Here is a 16,591-nt window from a genome sequence, read left to right as displayed (position 1 = left end):
AGGGTACAAATCATAAATGCACCAGAACACTGATGGTGAGACCATATTAAGCAGAAGATTTCAAAAGCCACTTGGGTAAAAGTTACCAATTCTACTTCTCTATTGGGAATTATATCCCCACACTCCTCATGAAACACCTTAGCCTTCATGACTGGTTTTAATTGTGCAACACACAAGAAAAAAAAAAATCCCAAATCTTCACTAGTAAGTTTAATTTATTTGCTGTGTAAGTGACAAACATCTCCCAAAATGAAGTCTATATAGCCAACACAGGCTAGGAGTGAATACGCCATGGACATGAGACAGAATGACAGGCTGAAGAGTCCCAACAGTAGTTACATGCACTGCAAGAGGCATCAAACACTTCTGTCTAGTGAGAAGATGAGATCATCACAATAATGGAAATTCTTGTCAGTCCTTCGCACTGCTTGAGAGAAGGAAGAGGACTGGGAGAAGAACATGAGGAAGACAAGACATAAAGAAAGTTGCTCAGAGTGGCAAAAAGAGACGTGCTCACCTCCAGCAAGTTGGCAGGGGTTATAGGGGATTAAGCATTACTTCACTCAGGCTAAGAAAGGATTTCATGAGACAGAACAATTAAGGCACCGTGTCTCTGGATGTATGTAATCTAAATATGTCATCTCTGCCTTTCAACTGCTCTTCTGAAAACTGCAAATTAGGGAGAAAATGAAAATAAAACTAAGATGACCGCATCAGTGATAAAAGGGTCACGTCTTTTACACTGCAGCACTTGTACTGACTTCTTAGATTCACACATTTGTTCGCTTTTCTACAAAGGGTAAGGACAGGTCATCAATGAAGAAAACAGTGAGTTTATAAGGGCTGGGGGGAACCTGGTGCAGTGATTTTAGCTCACAACTGAAACTTTTAACAAGGATCTTGTCAAACAGCCTGAAGGGATAAAAGCAAAGTTTAAAAGGACAGTACTAGCCTAGCAAAGCTGCTTACAGAATGCTCATTCTCATAAAACCTGCTATTGTCTTCAGTCTGTGACTTTCCAGTGACAGCAAAATGTGGTTCAGTGGAAAGCACTGGGAGGGATGACTGAAATCCCCTTAACGCTCAGATAATTGCCTTCCCAGTTTCAAAGACAAGATTCACAAACTGGCTTGTTTCCCCTTCCATAACCTCATCCCACCAAAAGGATCTTAAGAATGCAAAAAGACTGCAAGTCAGAAGCACTGATAACAAAAATAGTTGGAAAAAAATATCTAAAAAAAGCCACAAACTACAACCAAGCTTTAACCTAATAAAGATTTATGCCCAACTGCATGACTGAAGGTCCATGTTTAAAGGCTGCAGAGATAGTTCTGGGTTGAAGCACTGGGAATTCCAGGTTAATAATGGTGACATGGATGACTCAGAGCAGTTGCACAGGTCTACTGTGGTAATGAAAACAGTCCCACTGATGATGCTAAAACAGCAGAAACAGTCGCTGATGCCAGCTTAGAATATCTGGAAGTAATTAAAGTGTATGGTGAAAAATATCTGACCTAGAGACAGAACCAAATAATGGAGTATTGGACTTGTGTTTTCTCCCAGCATAAAATACCAGAATCAGTTGGGAGGCTGGACTCTCTTCTGGAATAAATTCAAGTACTTCATCAACTGACACATACATATTTGGTCTAGAGCTGTTATTTACCTCCTCAATGTGGAATGTAAAACATCTTTGCAGTGGATAACAGCAACTTCTTAGAAAACAAGAAGGTCTTATATACTGACATGATACTCAAAGAGTATCATTGAGTATCCCAAAGAGAGCTTGGCAGCCTTCATTTGTTCTTTGAGGTAGCACTAAAATCAAGCAGAACAAGGAGGAGAGGTCAGGAGCTATATTTTTAGAAGCTCATTCCCTCTGGTATGTTCTCTCACACAGTTGCCTGGATATTCTTATCCCTCGAAAAGGGGGATAATTTGCTGCTGCTGAGTGACAGAATGGGAAGAGGAATAAAAACCTGTCACAAATAAATGCAAATAAATCACAAGTGTTGACATGACAACTGGTTTCCTGACTATTGGGAAATCTGTCATTTTGAGTGTGTTACACCAGCAATCAAATATACTCAAAGAATGGCACTTGATTAATATTCATGGGAATATTCATGGTGGTAGAGAAGAGGGGTAGCTCACTGCCTATTTTCCATTTAGTCTCCTGTTTATTCTTATATATATTAAAACACAAGACCTGTGAGAAAAACCTCAGATTACAATAAATTATCTTCAAACCTGCCTAATGCTGGGCATCAAAATAAGTTCGAGTCTTCCTTTTTTTTCATGATGCCTCACAGAAGATAAACAATAGTTTCCTTTAAAATATCTTTAAAAATTGGGTAAAAAATATAACAGCACCCAGAAAGTACAGAGTCCCTTGAAAAAATGTAAATTAAGAGAGAAGGGAGTATCCTAGAACATCCTAACTTCCAAATTGTTATCTTCCTCTTCTCTGAAATGAGTTAATTTTTCAGCCCTGTTTTGCACAGCCACATGGGAAAAGGACAGATGCCCAGAAGGCATCTTAAGGCATGCATCTGGGGACTATTTCCAATTTATCTATCATCTCAGTCAACACTAGAATTAGAATGTTTGAACGTTTGGGGGTTCTTCTGTTTTTTATTTGGTTTGGGTTTTTTTTTAACGTTCCACTGCAAAAGTTGCAAAGAGTTCCCTATTTCCTAGACAGTCTCAAAAACTTCTCTTCCTTTTAACTCAATCTCCATCTGCTTTCTCAGCCCATCTGTGAATGAGGCAATATGGACATTGAGCAGCCTGAAGGGTTTGCTGCAGCTCAAATCCTAGCATTCATACATCTTCACAAACCCTTCCTACAAACTTATCTCACCTAGGATTAGGAAATGGCTGTCAGATGTACAGCCATTTTCCAGTTGAGGAGTTTGAAACACCCCTCCATTGCTAGTTAACATAGTCTCTCTAGTCTCCCATCTTGAGAATTTGGTGTGTATTTTTATCCTTTTTAGAACAGATAAAATTGAAACAATTTCTTGAAATTTGCAGTGATAAACTGGTAAAATAAGGCAAGCTATTAAGTCCCTTCTTTGCTTGCCAGTCATGACAGCTTTGTCAGGAAGCAGGAGCACAAGAGGCTCTCTCTGATGGGTAATACCCTAAGATGTGGGTCCCTAAAGGGAGATTCTGGAACAGTCAAACCTGTCACTGTGTGGAAGGCTGCCAAGGGTAGACCTGTGTGCAGGTTACTGTGACTTACAAAGACACAGGACAGCAAGGCCTGCTCCTTCCTGGCAGCATTAACAGGGCAGCTAAAAGCAGGCATGGCTGTCCAGTATAGCTAACAGGGTGAAGTGCAGCTGATGGAAACAAGTTGCATTGGCAGATTGGCTCAGTTTAAGTCAGGTTCTCGTGCCGTCCGAGACTTAAAATTATAAACTGCCAGTGAAGGTTACCATGGGAGGGAGAATAAAATAGCTAGCCTCAACAATTTTTTCCCCAAAGGCAAAAAGGATTTAGAAACATAAACAGGATTGTACGTTATTCCCCAGGAATTAAGATACTCTGTTTTATCTTTCTGCTTAGGTTTCTCTCCCCCTACCCCCCATCCCCATCTTTTCCCTTTAATTAAAATACTGTTTATTGCTTCATATCTGTGAGAGGGGAGAAGATTATCTCACTGAACATCAGAAAGTTTAATATATCTTGCCCAGGAGTGCTGGTGAGTGCTTGTGTCAGTGTATTTGTAATAGTTCCCTTGCATCCAATCCTGTCCTTGCTGCTGCCTATTACACTCAGACATAAGGTACTGTGCCTAAGGCTCCTATATGTTCTTATCATTTAAAAATGCAAGCCTAGATTATTATTCTCCTACAATAGCTCTGACAAGATGTTGAAAATGTGTGAAAAAAATCATCTGCTACAAAAGACAGGAACAGTTTGAGATCACCTAGGCACAGGAATTAGCAGCACCTCGCAAATATGCCCTAGACACTGGAGTAGATTTTTTTTCAGAGACTCTACCATTCCTATTGACCAGAGAGATGGAAACATGAGTCAAGATGTCTTGGAAGACCGACACCAGAGCAGCAAACAGGACTTCCACCTCCCAGCTCCACGAGCTTATTGGTAATCTTGACTCATTTATGGATGGATGAGACTCTAGCACGCCACACTACCTGTTCTGAGCCATAGAGCATATCTTAGGCTCCAATATCTGAATTAGTATTAGATAGGATCTCGACTCCCATTACTGCTAAAGGAAGGAAGGAAGGAAGGAAGGAAGGAAGGAAGGAAGGAAGGAAGGAAGGAAGGAAGGAAGGAAACAAGTTCAGGAGTCTAATCCTAAATACCACTTCCCTCCCTTCCCCCCTCTTTTTTTTTTCTTTTAATAAAAAGCATGGAGGAAAACACAAGGGGAGGAAAGACAAACGGCCTCTCCAGAGAATCATTTACTTTTGAAGTGGCCAGGGACAGGTAAGGCATGGATTCTTGTCCCTGAATTGAACTGAGCAATAAGAATACTCAAATTGATGTGTGTTAACACATCAAATAAGTGATCAAGCTACCAGATAGACCTAAGAGACGATAGAAAACCCTCCACTTCCTTCTTCCCACTACTGAGGGAAACTTTCATCAGATACTATCTGATCAAAACAAATCACTTCAGGGGCCCATTTTCTAGCAGGTGTAAGTGTCTCAGCCATTTCTCCGAGAGCAAAAAGACCCATTTTGATTACAGAGCCAGCTAGGAGAAAAGTTCAGCCTCCCATTCATAAGTACACAGAGATGTTCCGCTTCACACCTGGTGAGGCTATAGCTTTGAGACAGTTGATGTTTTGTAACACAAACTAATATAATTTTAAACCTTAAAAACTCTAATTGGAGCAACATGGTTCCTTTGTGCTGTGGTTGGTTGGGAGTTTGGTGTTGTCCTCCAACAGGACGTGCCAGCGGGGCCAGCACAGCCTGCTAGGCCTAGCCTGTGCCTGCTGTCTGCTGGGCCGATGGCTTCCAATGGGACTGTTTTGCTGACACAACTGATTAAGTCAGACTTTCAATGAAGCCCTCAATACTGTCAACTGCCAACTTCAAAATGCTGCATTTATACAGTAAAACAGGAACAAACAGCAAACCCCTAAGCAAACAAGATCTGAAGGGAGTTGTCTGCAAACTGGGGATACATCTTTAAAGCTAAGCATTTACATCCTTGACATATCCAATAGTCATAGAGCTGGGTGAGGAAGTTTAAACTTAGTTTGAAAACAGACTCCATCAGCAGTTTGCTTGCTTAATTGCTTGGGTATTTTAGTTGCTTTTGGCCACTTCTCCCAGCATCACTGCAACAGCACACACAGCAACAAAGGCACTGAAGAAGCCTCCCTACCTTGCCCACTCACCTGACGGCCTGTTTTGTTTTTTCCACATATTCAACACACAGCTGTCACCCCTGAGCTTTTATTACCTGGTTATTTATTCAGCTGCCATCACTAAACAGCAGTGGGAGGCTGGTGAGTGATTTTAGAAGATCCATAGCCTCAGAGAAGCCACCTTGATAGACAGGAGCTTGTTCACACAGCATCTGGCCTACGCAGTACTTGACTAAAATAGAGAAAAGTTTGCAACCGACAAAAATCAGGCCTTTTCCTCCCAGAAATCCTCTACAGCCTCGGTCCTATGCTGCTTTTCTACACTGACCCTGTAGTGTAAAAGGGACACGTCCCATTGCTGTTCTACCCTAGGAGCAGATATATGACTATGTTGTAGCTCCTGTGAGAAACACCTAAATGCTTTGGAGAGAATGGTAGAAAAAGTCAACCTACTGCTAACGCTTACTGTCTTCTAAACTGCAGGTTAATTACAAAGGAAACCCTTCTACTGCAAATGTGGCCAGATCCATTTCAGTGAGGGGTTAAGGTTTTTTTTTTTCTATTTCTTACTTCCAAGGCCTGGAATATTTTGTCATGGAGGACCTATTCATATATTATAAGAAAAAATGATATTAAACAGAGAAAATAATTAGGCAAACAGACTGTGCTTCTGCCCAGTCTCTCCAGAGACACAAACTCTATAACCTCTGAACTTTGCCCCAGGGGCTAAGGAAAACAGTATGCCTTACACCAATCCCCATGACCTACATCCTTCCTATCAATTAAAATGCAAATGGGGACACAAAATGAGTAAAATGAATTTCCATTCTCGCTCCATTCTTGACTCAAAGTCCACTTTTTCAGCATTGGTTGAAGCACTTACGTCCATCAGCTGTCCGGGCTTCCATGTGCACAAGGTCAGGCTCCTTATCCAAACCGGTCACTGACCTGGGGTGAGGAGAAAGAGATAGAAGAAGGCAGCCAGTTAGATAAAAGGCTGCAATCAGACAGAGAGAGGGTGAGGGAAAGCAAAACCAGTTCAAATCTACTTTTTGACACCTGTAGGTCCCTACCCCCTACCAACTTGTCTCCTTTTTGTCTCAACACAGCCCACTCTCAGAGGCCATATACTAACCTTCAAGCAGACACTTTTCCAGGTGCTGCTGACTGTACCTGCCTATCCCCTATCTGGAAGATCAAGACTACAATGAGCAATCTTTCAGTGACAAAGTGAACTGGTTCCAAGATCCAGTAAAATCAGAACTCTGTTTATAAGCTTCAGGCTTATAGACAGCAAAATAAGATGGCATTTTATTTTGCTGAATAGCAACATGAGAGATCGAGTTTCCTGATCTGCTCCTTGGTTGCTGGACAAACTTGCTATTGTTTACCTCAGTTTCTCCATTTTCAAATTAAAAACAGCGATGCACATTTGTATGATGAAGTTTTAATTAAAAAAAAATACAAGAAAGTATTCATTATTCACCCCATGATCCCATGTCATGGTCCTTGATAATAATGAAACAGGGCACAATGAGTTTCTTTAACCTTACAGTTAAAAGCCAAGCACCTGAAGACAAATTTTCCTGAGCATTGTTATTTTACTCCCTAAAAACATTTTGTAAGGCACATTACAAAGATAGTTTTCCTCTTGGCAGAGGGAAAGTCAAGCCCAGAACAGAAATGTTATTATTAGTGTCCTGGTTGATAAGGATCACTGGCAGATGAACATTTAGTCCCAGCAATGGCTGGCAGGGGGGAAAAAAAATCCATAGATGTCCACGTGATTAATGGAGCTGCTTCTCCTGAGTTAACCAAAGGGTTAGATTAAAAAGGGACAACGACAAAAATCAGTTTCTAATTTGGTGGAAGCTGAATTTGATACAGTAGATTGTAAATAATAGATTCCCTCCAAGCCAGCCAACGTTCACAATTCCCTAACGTTCTGAAACACTTTTATCACAGTGTTTTGCTGCTTTCATCCTTGGGGCATCAACAGCTAAAACATTTTTTCTAAAAGAAAAAAAAACCACAAAAAGCAACCACAGAAGATGAGGGGGGGGAAAAAAAAAAACAAACCCAAAATAAAGATGCTCTGATACGTTTTTGTCAATCTCACAAAAAACACTGTGATTGAAGCTATGACAAACATACGAATGTGATGGAGTTGAGCTAAGACCAGCCAGTGCTGCAAATGCCAAAACAACTATGTTATGACCCACTGTGTAGGTAACTGAAACTGACACTGCTTGTTAACTAGAGCACCACATCAATAGTAAGTCCATTCACAATACACTGTGAATTGTGGCCAAAAAACCCCAACACAACAAAACAAAGCTGCACAGGCAGAGCTTTCATCATTCTACTCCCAGTGAGAAACAGTCTGCTTCTTAATCGCTACCATCAGTTTCAGGGTGATCCCACGAGGAAGAATGCACTGTTTGTTATCAGTAAGGATGCCTGAACAGGCCTGAGTCCTTATGACTGTGTAACTATCAGGGTCAAACCTTCTGAATATCTGGACACTGTTAAAAGTGACACGAGGACAAATAGACACTTCTCTAAATGTCAGTGAAAAGCATTACAGTGCAGCAACATTATTTCCCAGTCTATATATAGAAAAGGCATAGTCTTTCTAGTCCATAGCAGAAATTTTCTGCCTTTTTTCCCAAAGTAGCCCTAAATGCTATAATTTTATCTGTTCAGCAATCGTGACCCTCACATGTCAATAGAGACAGAGGTAACTGCCTACCAACAGACCCATCACAGCTTTATCAAAGGGAGTGGTAATTTCAGCACTTACGTACAGGTTGAGAACACATTAAGGACCTGCCCCACAGCCCTTCCCAACAGGCTTCCTATTTAGGTCCGACTATCATCCTTGGCCCTGTCCAGGCTTCCTTCTGGAAGCCAGACATCAGCCTGGCACTTGCTGTGGCACCACAATACCAGGCTGCCTCACCTGCTCCCAATGACACCTCCTAGCTCCCTCCCCCTCAAGACAGAGGGGGTACTGTGCTTCCCCCCACAGAAACAGGGCAAACTTCTTCCTGGCCTAGGTCATCTCAGTCTGCCACAGCAGTATTAATTTTAAAAGAGACTGTAGTTATAAGAACCTAGGTATGTCCAAACAAAACCAAAAATATTCATTAGCATTGTGCATTTGCATACATAGATGCTGTGAATCTGCTCATAATGCCTACTGAGCACCAGTGTATGACAAGAGTCTCCTGAAACATGTAATTCGAGCTTAAAATTCCTTCCCAGTGCCATCTTATTTCCTTAATTAGTTCAGACAAGCCTGATGGTTCTTTTCAGAACAATGACAATAAGAAAAAGGGCCAGCATACAGCACCACCCTGATACTCCTGTGCTTGCCAAATATCTTACTTCATGTGGAAAAGCTCAAAGTGATCTCCTGCAACCCAAAAGCAAGACAAGCTTCTCTTACCTGCAGGCAGATAAGGAGCCCCTAAAGTAATGCATCAGTCATCCTTCCCTCTCCCAAACCAAGTCACTGTCTTATATCAAGGACTCTACAAAACAAATCCCTAATCAATGCAGTTTTTTCATGCCTCACCTCACGTCTTGTTCTCAGTGGAAAAGAACAGGGCTTTGTTTTGCAGTGCTCTGACTCTTGAATATGAGTATTTTCAGCAAATGGTCTCTCATAATTTATCTGGAGAAGCTTTACATGAAGAATGCAAAAACATCAGGCAGTGAAGAGACCGAGATGCGAATGTAGGTCCTGGAGCACAGCTGCAAAAATGCACACAGACTGTAAAGCTATTCCTTTATCCCACCTAGTAAATTCTCTAGTCTTGAGAACTCACTACAATAGCCTCTCAGGTCTGCCAATACATGAGCAGCAACAGAGGAGACATTCATAACCCTACATTTTCTCATTCATTATCTCTCTGAAGAACATTTGGAGGATGCACTACTCAAAACTATTTGAGCAACTAAAGTATGATGAGGAGAGATGTCAGCACCCTGACTTACCATTTTCCTTACGTGTCCTGTACAACCAAGTGGGGCCCACAGAGTTTGGTGGCTGGGAGGGGTTGCATGGCTCTGTGGCTGACAAATGGCTCCATTTCAGAGGCTTATAAAGACAAGAGTATTTAACACTCAGAAGCCTAAACTCAGCTTGAAAACGGTTTTGCTGCCACACGGTCATATCTCAGGCTCCAAGCATACCTCAGCTCTTTGTTTCATATGTGCACAAACTCCAAGAAGCAAAAACTAAATCAAGGTTCACAAACTGCACCCATGTGTGCTGCTGCCTTAGACGGCCGTGGGGAGGAAAAAAAGGACACTCTCACTGGGAGAAACTCTGCTAAATCAACATCCTCCACCGTCCCTATTCATTTATCACCACTTGGGTGAAAAAATGCTGAGAGGATGAAGGCAGAAGTGACAGGAAAGGTCATTATTTTCCTGCTGACACGTTCCCTGACTGCTGCAAAGGCAGTTTTCAAAATGTGGAGCCTGCCACCATTATTGCAGCTGGCACAGGATCATTAGCCAATTAAGAATTTCAAATAACTCTGAATTTGATTAGGAAGGAAGCAATGGCTACTTTTTCTCTATCTTCTGTGGCTGCTTTCCTTTTTGGTTCTCATGGTAGTTCTTGGTTTTCACAAGGTCTTTCCTCCCTTTTCAAAAGAGAATTGTGTGTTCTTGAAAGCTGAAGGATGGATAGGATCCTGGCAAGATCCTTATCTCTGTCTTGAGGGAATAGCATTATGCACGGATGCACGTTTACCAGGCTGCTCTGCCAACATTTCATCCGACTGGAAGAGAGAACAAGCAAGTAGGGCAAGGAAAACACAGTATTTTGCACTCTATGGTAGAGCTATTCCTGAAGTTTTTCCATATAAGACACTGTGAAGACAAAATGAAAAATCATAGTATCATAGAACAGTAGGACCTTTAGATATCATCTAGTCCAACCCCTAAAGAGAGTAATATACGTACTCTCTGGGTTACCTTCCCACCACATGCCTCAGCTCATTGTTTCTACTAAGTCTGCTGCTTTTTCATGGAGTAAACCATTGTTGCATTTTTTTTCCTACCCATTTTCCATATTTCAGGCATTTAATGACAAAAAGCAGTACTGAGATTTAGCTCCTCCAGCTTCCTAGATCAAAAATGCTAAGCAATTCAGACTACCATCTGTTGATCCTTGCTAAACTATCAACAGAGAACAGGAGGTTCTCTATTCCTCCATCTCCCAGACCTATTAGCTTGGGAGGCGGGAATGGGTATCACTGGACATGAGCAACATTTGGGTTAAGCTTTTACAACAAGCTAAAAAAATAAGGTCATAAGGCACTTCAGCCTTTAAAACGTGGTCTGGAATCTGCTGTTTGAAGTATTTTGCCAGGGTTGTGCCTAGTTTCTGACCAGTCAAGATGGCATTTGCCATCTCTGTCTTTGAAAACAAAATCTAAACTTTTACAGTGGATTGAGACTTTCCCAAGACACCAACTTGGAAACCCATTTTCGCAGGTTGTGATGTCAGACTGAAGGCAATTGCCACTGCTCATGTAAAGAGACAGAAGAAACAGATGGAGACTACTTAGCAGCATGTCGTGCAGTAGAAAAGAGCTAGAAATGAGAAGGAATAAGGCACATTTACTGTGCAATAATATGTAAGGGGGAACTGCAGGCAACTGCAGTCAAATTAGTCGATACTGCCAGTTGGTCTGCGGCAATTTTTATTGTATCCTGTCCCAGAAGTGAACACTTCCATGTGGTACCAGGCAAGAAGTGCATGAGACCAACTCCTCCAAGCAAGAGAAGGGAGCAGAAACTGATCCATACAATTCCTGCTCAACTGATCTGTACCTTTTCACATAGCAGCATTGCTAAATCATACATACCATTCCAGGATGGGCCAACAGGCTACCTGCTCCATCTGATACAGCATCACGTTTGTTTAGGTATCAGTAACTTCATATGGTCAAGGGGACTGTGTATTCACATGTTATTTATTGCAGTCAAGTCTAATACTATCTGCATCAGATCTAACTCTGCACATGTAGCAGCCATTGTGCACACAAGCCGCACACAGCCCAGGCAGACAGCATGCCATAAACTACCCTAGTTAAGGACAGATACAAAGGTTGAACTGTTGAGGGAGCAGTGTATTTATTAAAAACATAAATACAGCATTATTGTCTGTGGCTGAACAAGAGGGGACGCTGCTGGACGGTGATGAGGTCTCTGAAGAGTTACGGACTAAACCTCCTTGCACAGCATATTTCAAATGAAGCTTGGAAAAAGGGCTGGGCAGAAGGATATTGTAACAAAGTGTCTTAGCCAGGTCCCTGGAGCTTTCTGCATCTTTTCCAGTGCTAATTTTCATGATGCTACAATTCTGGACATCAATAGAAGTAATTGTTGTGAGACTTAGCTTGCAAGATAAGGTAAAAAAAAAAAAAGGACAAGTGTTTATACTCACCTGATTCTTTCTCAGCAAAGCAAATCCTTTAAAAAAGGTCCTAATGAATTTTAAGGAGCTATTCTGCCTGGTATCTCAAAGGAAAAAACCCATAGGATATTCACAGCATCTGCACATATTTCCATATATGCATGTAGGCAAGTCCTTACCTGCATCTCATCCTCATTACCTGCTGTAAATTACCGGTAAATTCAGTGGATTACAGGTTTCAGAATGACAAAGTTTCTAAACACAGTTGTTTCATGGATATGGCAGGCCAGGAAGAGGAAATAGGTCCAAATCTTTCCTTTCCTCAAGGGAAAAGCTGACATTTAGGCTCAACCACATCACCAATCACTAGAGAACGCACACAAGACAGCAGACTCTGCTGCACACAGGAAGATTTTTTTCTGTTTGTGGTACATAAAAGAAAGTGACTCTATATCACAGAAAGCAACAGCAATGGCAAAGAAATGCTATTGAACCTGGGAATACCTTTAAAGTATATTTATCAACAGAACAAAGCTGCTGCTTTTTCTTTTCCCTGTATGTTAATGTCAATAACTAAGAAAGTACAAATAATTCTGTGTCTAGTTCTCATCCAGTTAATAGGTCTTAGTTCTTTAATGTCCTCTGGTATTTCTTCCCCAACCCATACTATAAATCCCAATAAACACAACCAAATTTTTCTGAAATAAACTCAAGAAAACTGTGCAAGTAGAAGGGTGAAGATCCTTACTTACAGCCTGTCAAGGCTGGAAAGGGCCAGCAGCACTGGCAGAGCATGTGCTGGAGGTGGCATCTTAATTTCCCAGTAGTACCTGAAATAACTTCTCATGGGGACTCAGACTCATGCAGGGCACAGATCTGTCAGTTATGTCAAAGGCAGTTCTCGTAGCGGGCGTGTTCTCAGGTGCAGTCACAGTCCTGCTGCTTACTTACCAACTAAATAAGCTACTCCCATGCAGCCTGCTGCTATCTGACTCATCAGGGTACAACTCATCTGGGCTATATAAGAGCAGCCCTGGGGGCTTATCTTAATTGAATAAGAAGTCTTACTTTTTTTCCAAGTCCTAGGAGCATAAGCATTGGGGTATGACGGAAGTAATGAAGCATCAGCTCATTAAGTTAAGATGTTACTGTCTTGAAGATATCTCAAAGCTTCAGTGCACAATATCCCATCAGCTCTCTGTCCCACATGCATACAACATAGTGATGGTTTGAGTAAGGCACTTCTAGAGAGTAGAGAGGGGATTTTGCTGGGATTAGCGGTCTGCAAACTGTACAGTGGACAAGTTTGAAACATATTTTAACAAAAGGGTTAGATTTTGTTTTGCCTTCTGAAAGTAGGGACACTTTTCAATTTTTAATATTCTAAATTTCAAGTCCTTTGAGGAGATAAAAATGTATTTTTTTAAAAACTAAAAACTGACACATTTTTAGCTATTTCCTTTTCTCATCTATTTCTTCTTCAATCATCTCTCTTTTCATTTTGAATAGGAGAGGAAAAAACAGAAAAATAGAAGAAGTGGAAATCCAAAATGCAGAACTTTTGTATACAAAAGCTGGTTTAATGATCAAAAGTCAAATTGGTAGGAGAAGGGGGGGGGGGGGGGCGGGGATGTTAAGCAGAATCCACTCCAGAGGAATAGTTCATTCTACTTAATAAAAAATCATTGTTTCACAATTGAAAATTTGGGAGTAGGATACTTTGCATGTGGTGGTGATGAGGTTTTTTTCTCAGCTTTTTGGAAAAAAAAAAAATCAGGAAAATGACATTGTTTAGTCACCCATGCTTTGTGCAGATCTGTGAAACTCAAGCACAAGAGTGACTTTCATCTCTTTCCCTGCATTTTGGTTTAACATTACTTTAGTGCCTACTACATTATGAAGCCCAGTTAATTAATTTTTGCCAAGTTCTTGGCTACCCTCCTTTGAAACTCACAAGGATGGGGGATTGCTACAGATTTGGTTTTTCAGGAAACATGAATTAGCCCTTTTTCTGACCATTTCCAGAAAAGCAAAGCAAATGCTCAAACAAGCCATCAGTTCAGCCCATCGGTCCTGCAGCCAAGGACTTCACTAGACTTACTACATCCCTCCCTGGAAAGCAATGTTTAGAAGACTCGTACTGTTCCTCTGAGTTTGTCTCCCAATAAAAGTATCTTAAACATGAGCTGTTCAAGCAGTGTTACACAACAAAATAAGGATTCTCAGTTCACTGTGTGTTTAATTGCCCTTATTCATATGAACATTTTCTGATTGTAAATATGACACGCCTGAAATGCTAAGTCTCAGGGATTTAGTTTTTAACAGGGTCCTAGACATGATACAGTGCCTCTGAAAAGCTTCAGACTGAGAGCATCATTTAATAAATGAACACAGCAGTAGATGAATAAAAATAAAACTGAAATTGTCCAAAGGAGGGATGCCAGTATGAAACTTGGCACAAGCAAAATGTATAGGACATGCTGATGAGCCCCATATGCCTATGGGCATTGTATATTGCATTAATTAAGGAAAGATGAGTCTCCACATTCCCTATTGCAGAATAATGTGAAGAATCACCCTGGGATAACGTTTAACATTTTGGAAATAAATTTATTGTTCAGTGTATACATTTTGGAGAAAGGCAATGTAAAAAAACTAGACTTCTGTCACAAACCTTTTGTTACAGTTGTTTCTCTGCATTTCAGATGCTAACCTGAAGAGAACAACAGGTTTATTTCATTCTTCCTTTTTCTAACTATCAGGTAGGAAAGGAAGCAAGAGACGAAAGAAGGGGAAGGAGAAAGACAGGAGAATAAACTACTCTGTTCTGGACCAGCAAGCTTAAATGCACCAACGTGGCTCCTTGCCCGTAAAAAATCACACTCAATTAGCTGCTGAGAGTGAGATGCTCATTTGTTCCAACATCCACAAGAAGAAAAGACAAAGAAGCTGGAAACAAAAAGGAATTTGGCAGTAGACACATATGCAAAATCAGTCTCTGTAGAAGCAGCAAGTCTGAATGGCTATGATGGGTAAAAGCAACAGTGACTAGAGGTTTGTACATGACCACATGTCTTATGACCAAGACAAAGGTTTGCATTGAAAATAGAAGCATCTTCACTGAGAGAATGAAAAGATGAATAGGACACCCATAGCCACATGCAGGTGTCTCCATCAGTGGAAGAGTGATACTGTAGCAGGAGAGATCAGAACTTTTGTGGATTTCTTTGCTTCACGTTAGATGGATGCACAGGTTTGAGACAAAGCTGTCCAGGGTGCTGAGCACTAGACTCACTCCCAGAGTTCTCAACCTCAAAGCATTAACCTTTTCAAGTAAGAATGCTCAGGGCAGAATGATGCTTTTGTGCTACCCACATGTTAAGAATGACAGACATATGGTCAAATTGTAGGTGAATCAAGAGCTTCTCTTTGTTGGGTTCTTAATCCATTGTTATAGATGAGCATGAAAGGAAGAAAAGTACAAGACCAAATGAAAAGTAATACAAGCTGTTCAAATCTAATGAGTTGTAGAAAGGAAAGGAAAAAAAAAAAAAGAATTCTGGAGAAATTACAGCAGATCCAGAAATGGCTTTAGGGAGTCACTATTACAGATTGCCCCTAAAATCAATATGGAACATGTCTCCTTCCCTCAAAGATTTTCAATCAAAATCTGAAAACCAGAAATACAGTAAGCAAAACCTAAGAAACTTTCTGTACCCTTTGACCAAAAACCTAGCAGGGCTTTTGGTTTGTTTTTCCAAAAAAAAAAAATCAAGATCATCTCCTATAGGAGAAACCTCAGACCTATCGGAATCACCTCTGAAGTCTACAGGTATTATTCATTATTCCCTCAGCCCTTGCTGGCAGTCACAGATGACATACCATGTTTCTCTCAAACTCGGATGCTGATATTTCACTAGTCATGGACTTGTGTTTACATGCCATTTTTATTGCCTTCATCCCAATGGATGACAATTCTCTGTGAGATAATTACAGAGCTATGATAACCACTGCTATCTCCTATTCCAATTAGCTCACTACAAACATGCAAGTGAAACAGCTTCACTCACTGGCTTCTTGTCCTTATTCTGTATATGATCAGCAAGAGACAAGTTACTGAATCAACATTATTTAAAAGAACCTGTAGTGCAGCTAATAAGATACTCCTTCCTGCTCTTACGTTCTGATGTAGCTTCGTGCTCACTATGCTTTACAATAGCAGAATTAAACTCATCTCATTCTACAGAGGAGACTCAGGGGAATGCCAAGGAATGAAAGGATGGGAGTTTCAATTTCTTCTCTTGCAGAGAATGAATTCTGCCTCATATAACTTCTGATGAATTGTCGTTTTAAGAGAGTTTGTTAATTTCCAACTGGCAGAAGGCAAAGAGGTACCTCCTTATCTTTAATGGATGTTATTGTACGACACAAATGGCTCACGTTTAAAAGAATGCAGAAACATCTTGTCTGTTTTGCCATGATAAGACTGTTCTTTCTGCACAGCATGGGTTCAGCTCCTTCTGTTAAACAAAACAACTGGTTTTGTTCAACTTAATGGCAGGAAAAATCACAAAGGTTCAGAAGCAGTAGCCAGTGCAGAGAAGTGAACTGGAATTTACCTGGGTCCTTCTTAGTTGTTCTTGAAAAAAAAAATCTACCCAAAGAGCTGTGAGGTATGACCAAAAATCTAACTTCAAGCAAAAATAGTGCCTAAGAGCACTGATGTACTTACTGAGGATAAATTCTCTGTTAGATTGCAGCTTTGTCCAATGCAAGAATGCTTCCAGCCCCAGCT

General features: G+C 40.8%; 1 protein-coding gene across 1 annotated transcript in view; it reads right to left on the bottom strand.

The window, feature by feature from the left end:
- LOC133625939 (VPS10 domain-containing receptor SorCS3-like) overlaps positions 1-16,591 on the bottom strand; it is a 299,862-nt gene that overhangs the window by 81,168 nt on the left and 202,103 nt on the right. Inside the window, exon 6 of the mRNA XM_062001248.1 lies at positions 6,241-6,305. Coding sequence (XP_061857232.1) covers positions 6,241-6,305 — 65 coding nt within the window. The remainder of the gene's footprint in view (positions 1-6,240; positions 6,306-16,591) is intronic.

The sequence above is a fragment of the Colius striatus genome, chromosome 8, assembly GCF_028858725.1.
Source record: "Colius striatus isolate bColStr4 chromosome 8, bColStr4.1.hap1, whole genome shotgun sequence".
Lineage (NCBI taxonomy): Eukaryota > Metazoa > Chordata > Aves > Coliiformes > Coliidae > Colius > Colius striatus.
The sequence above is the reverse complement of the archived record's forward strand: the minus strand, read 5'-3'. Positions and strand labels throughout refer to the sequence as shown.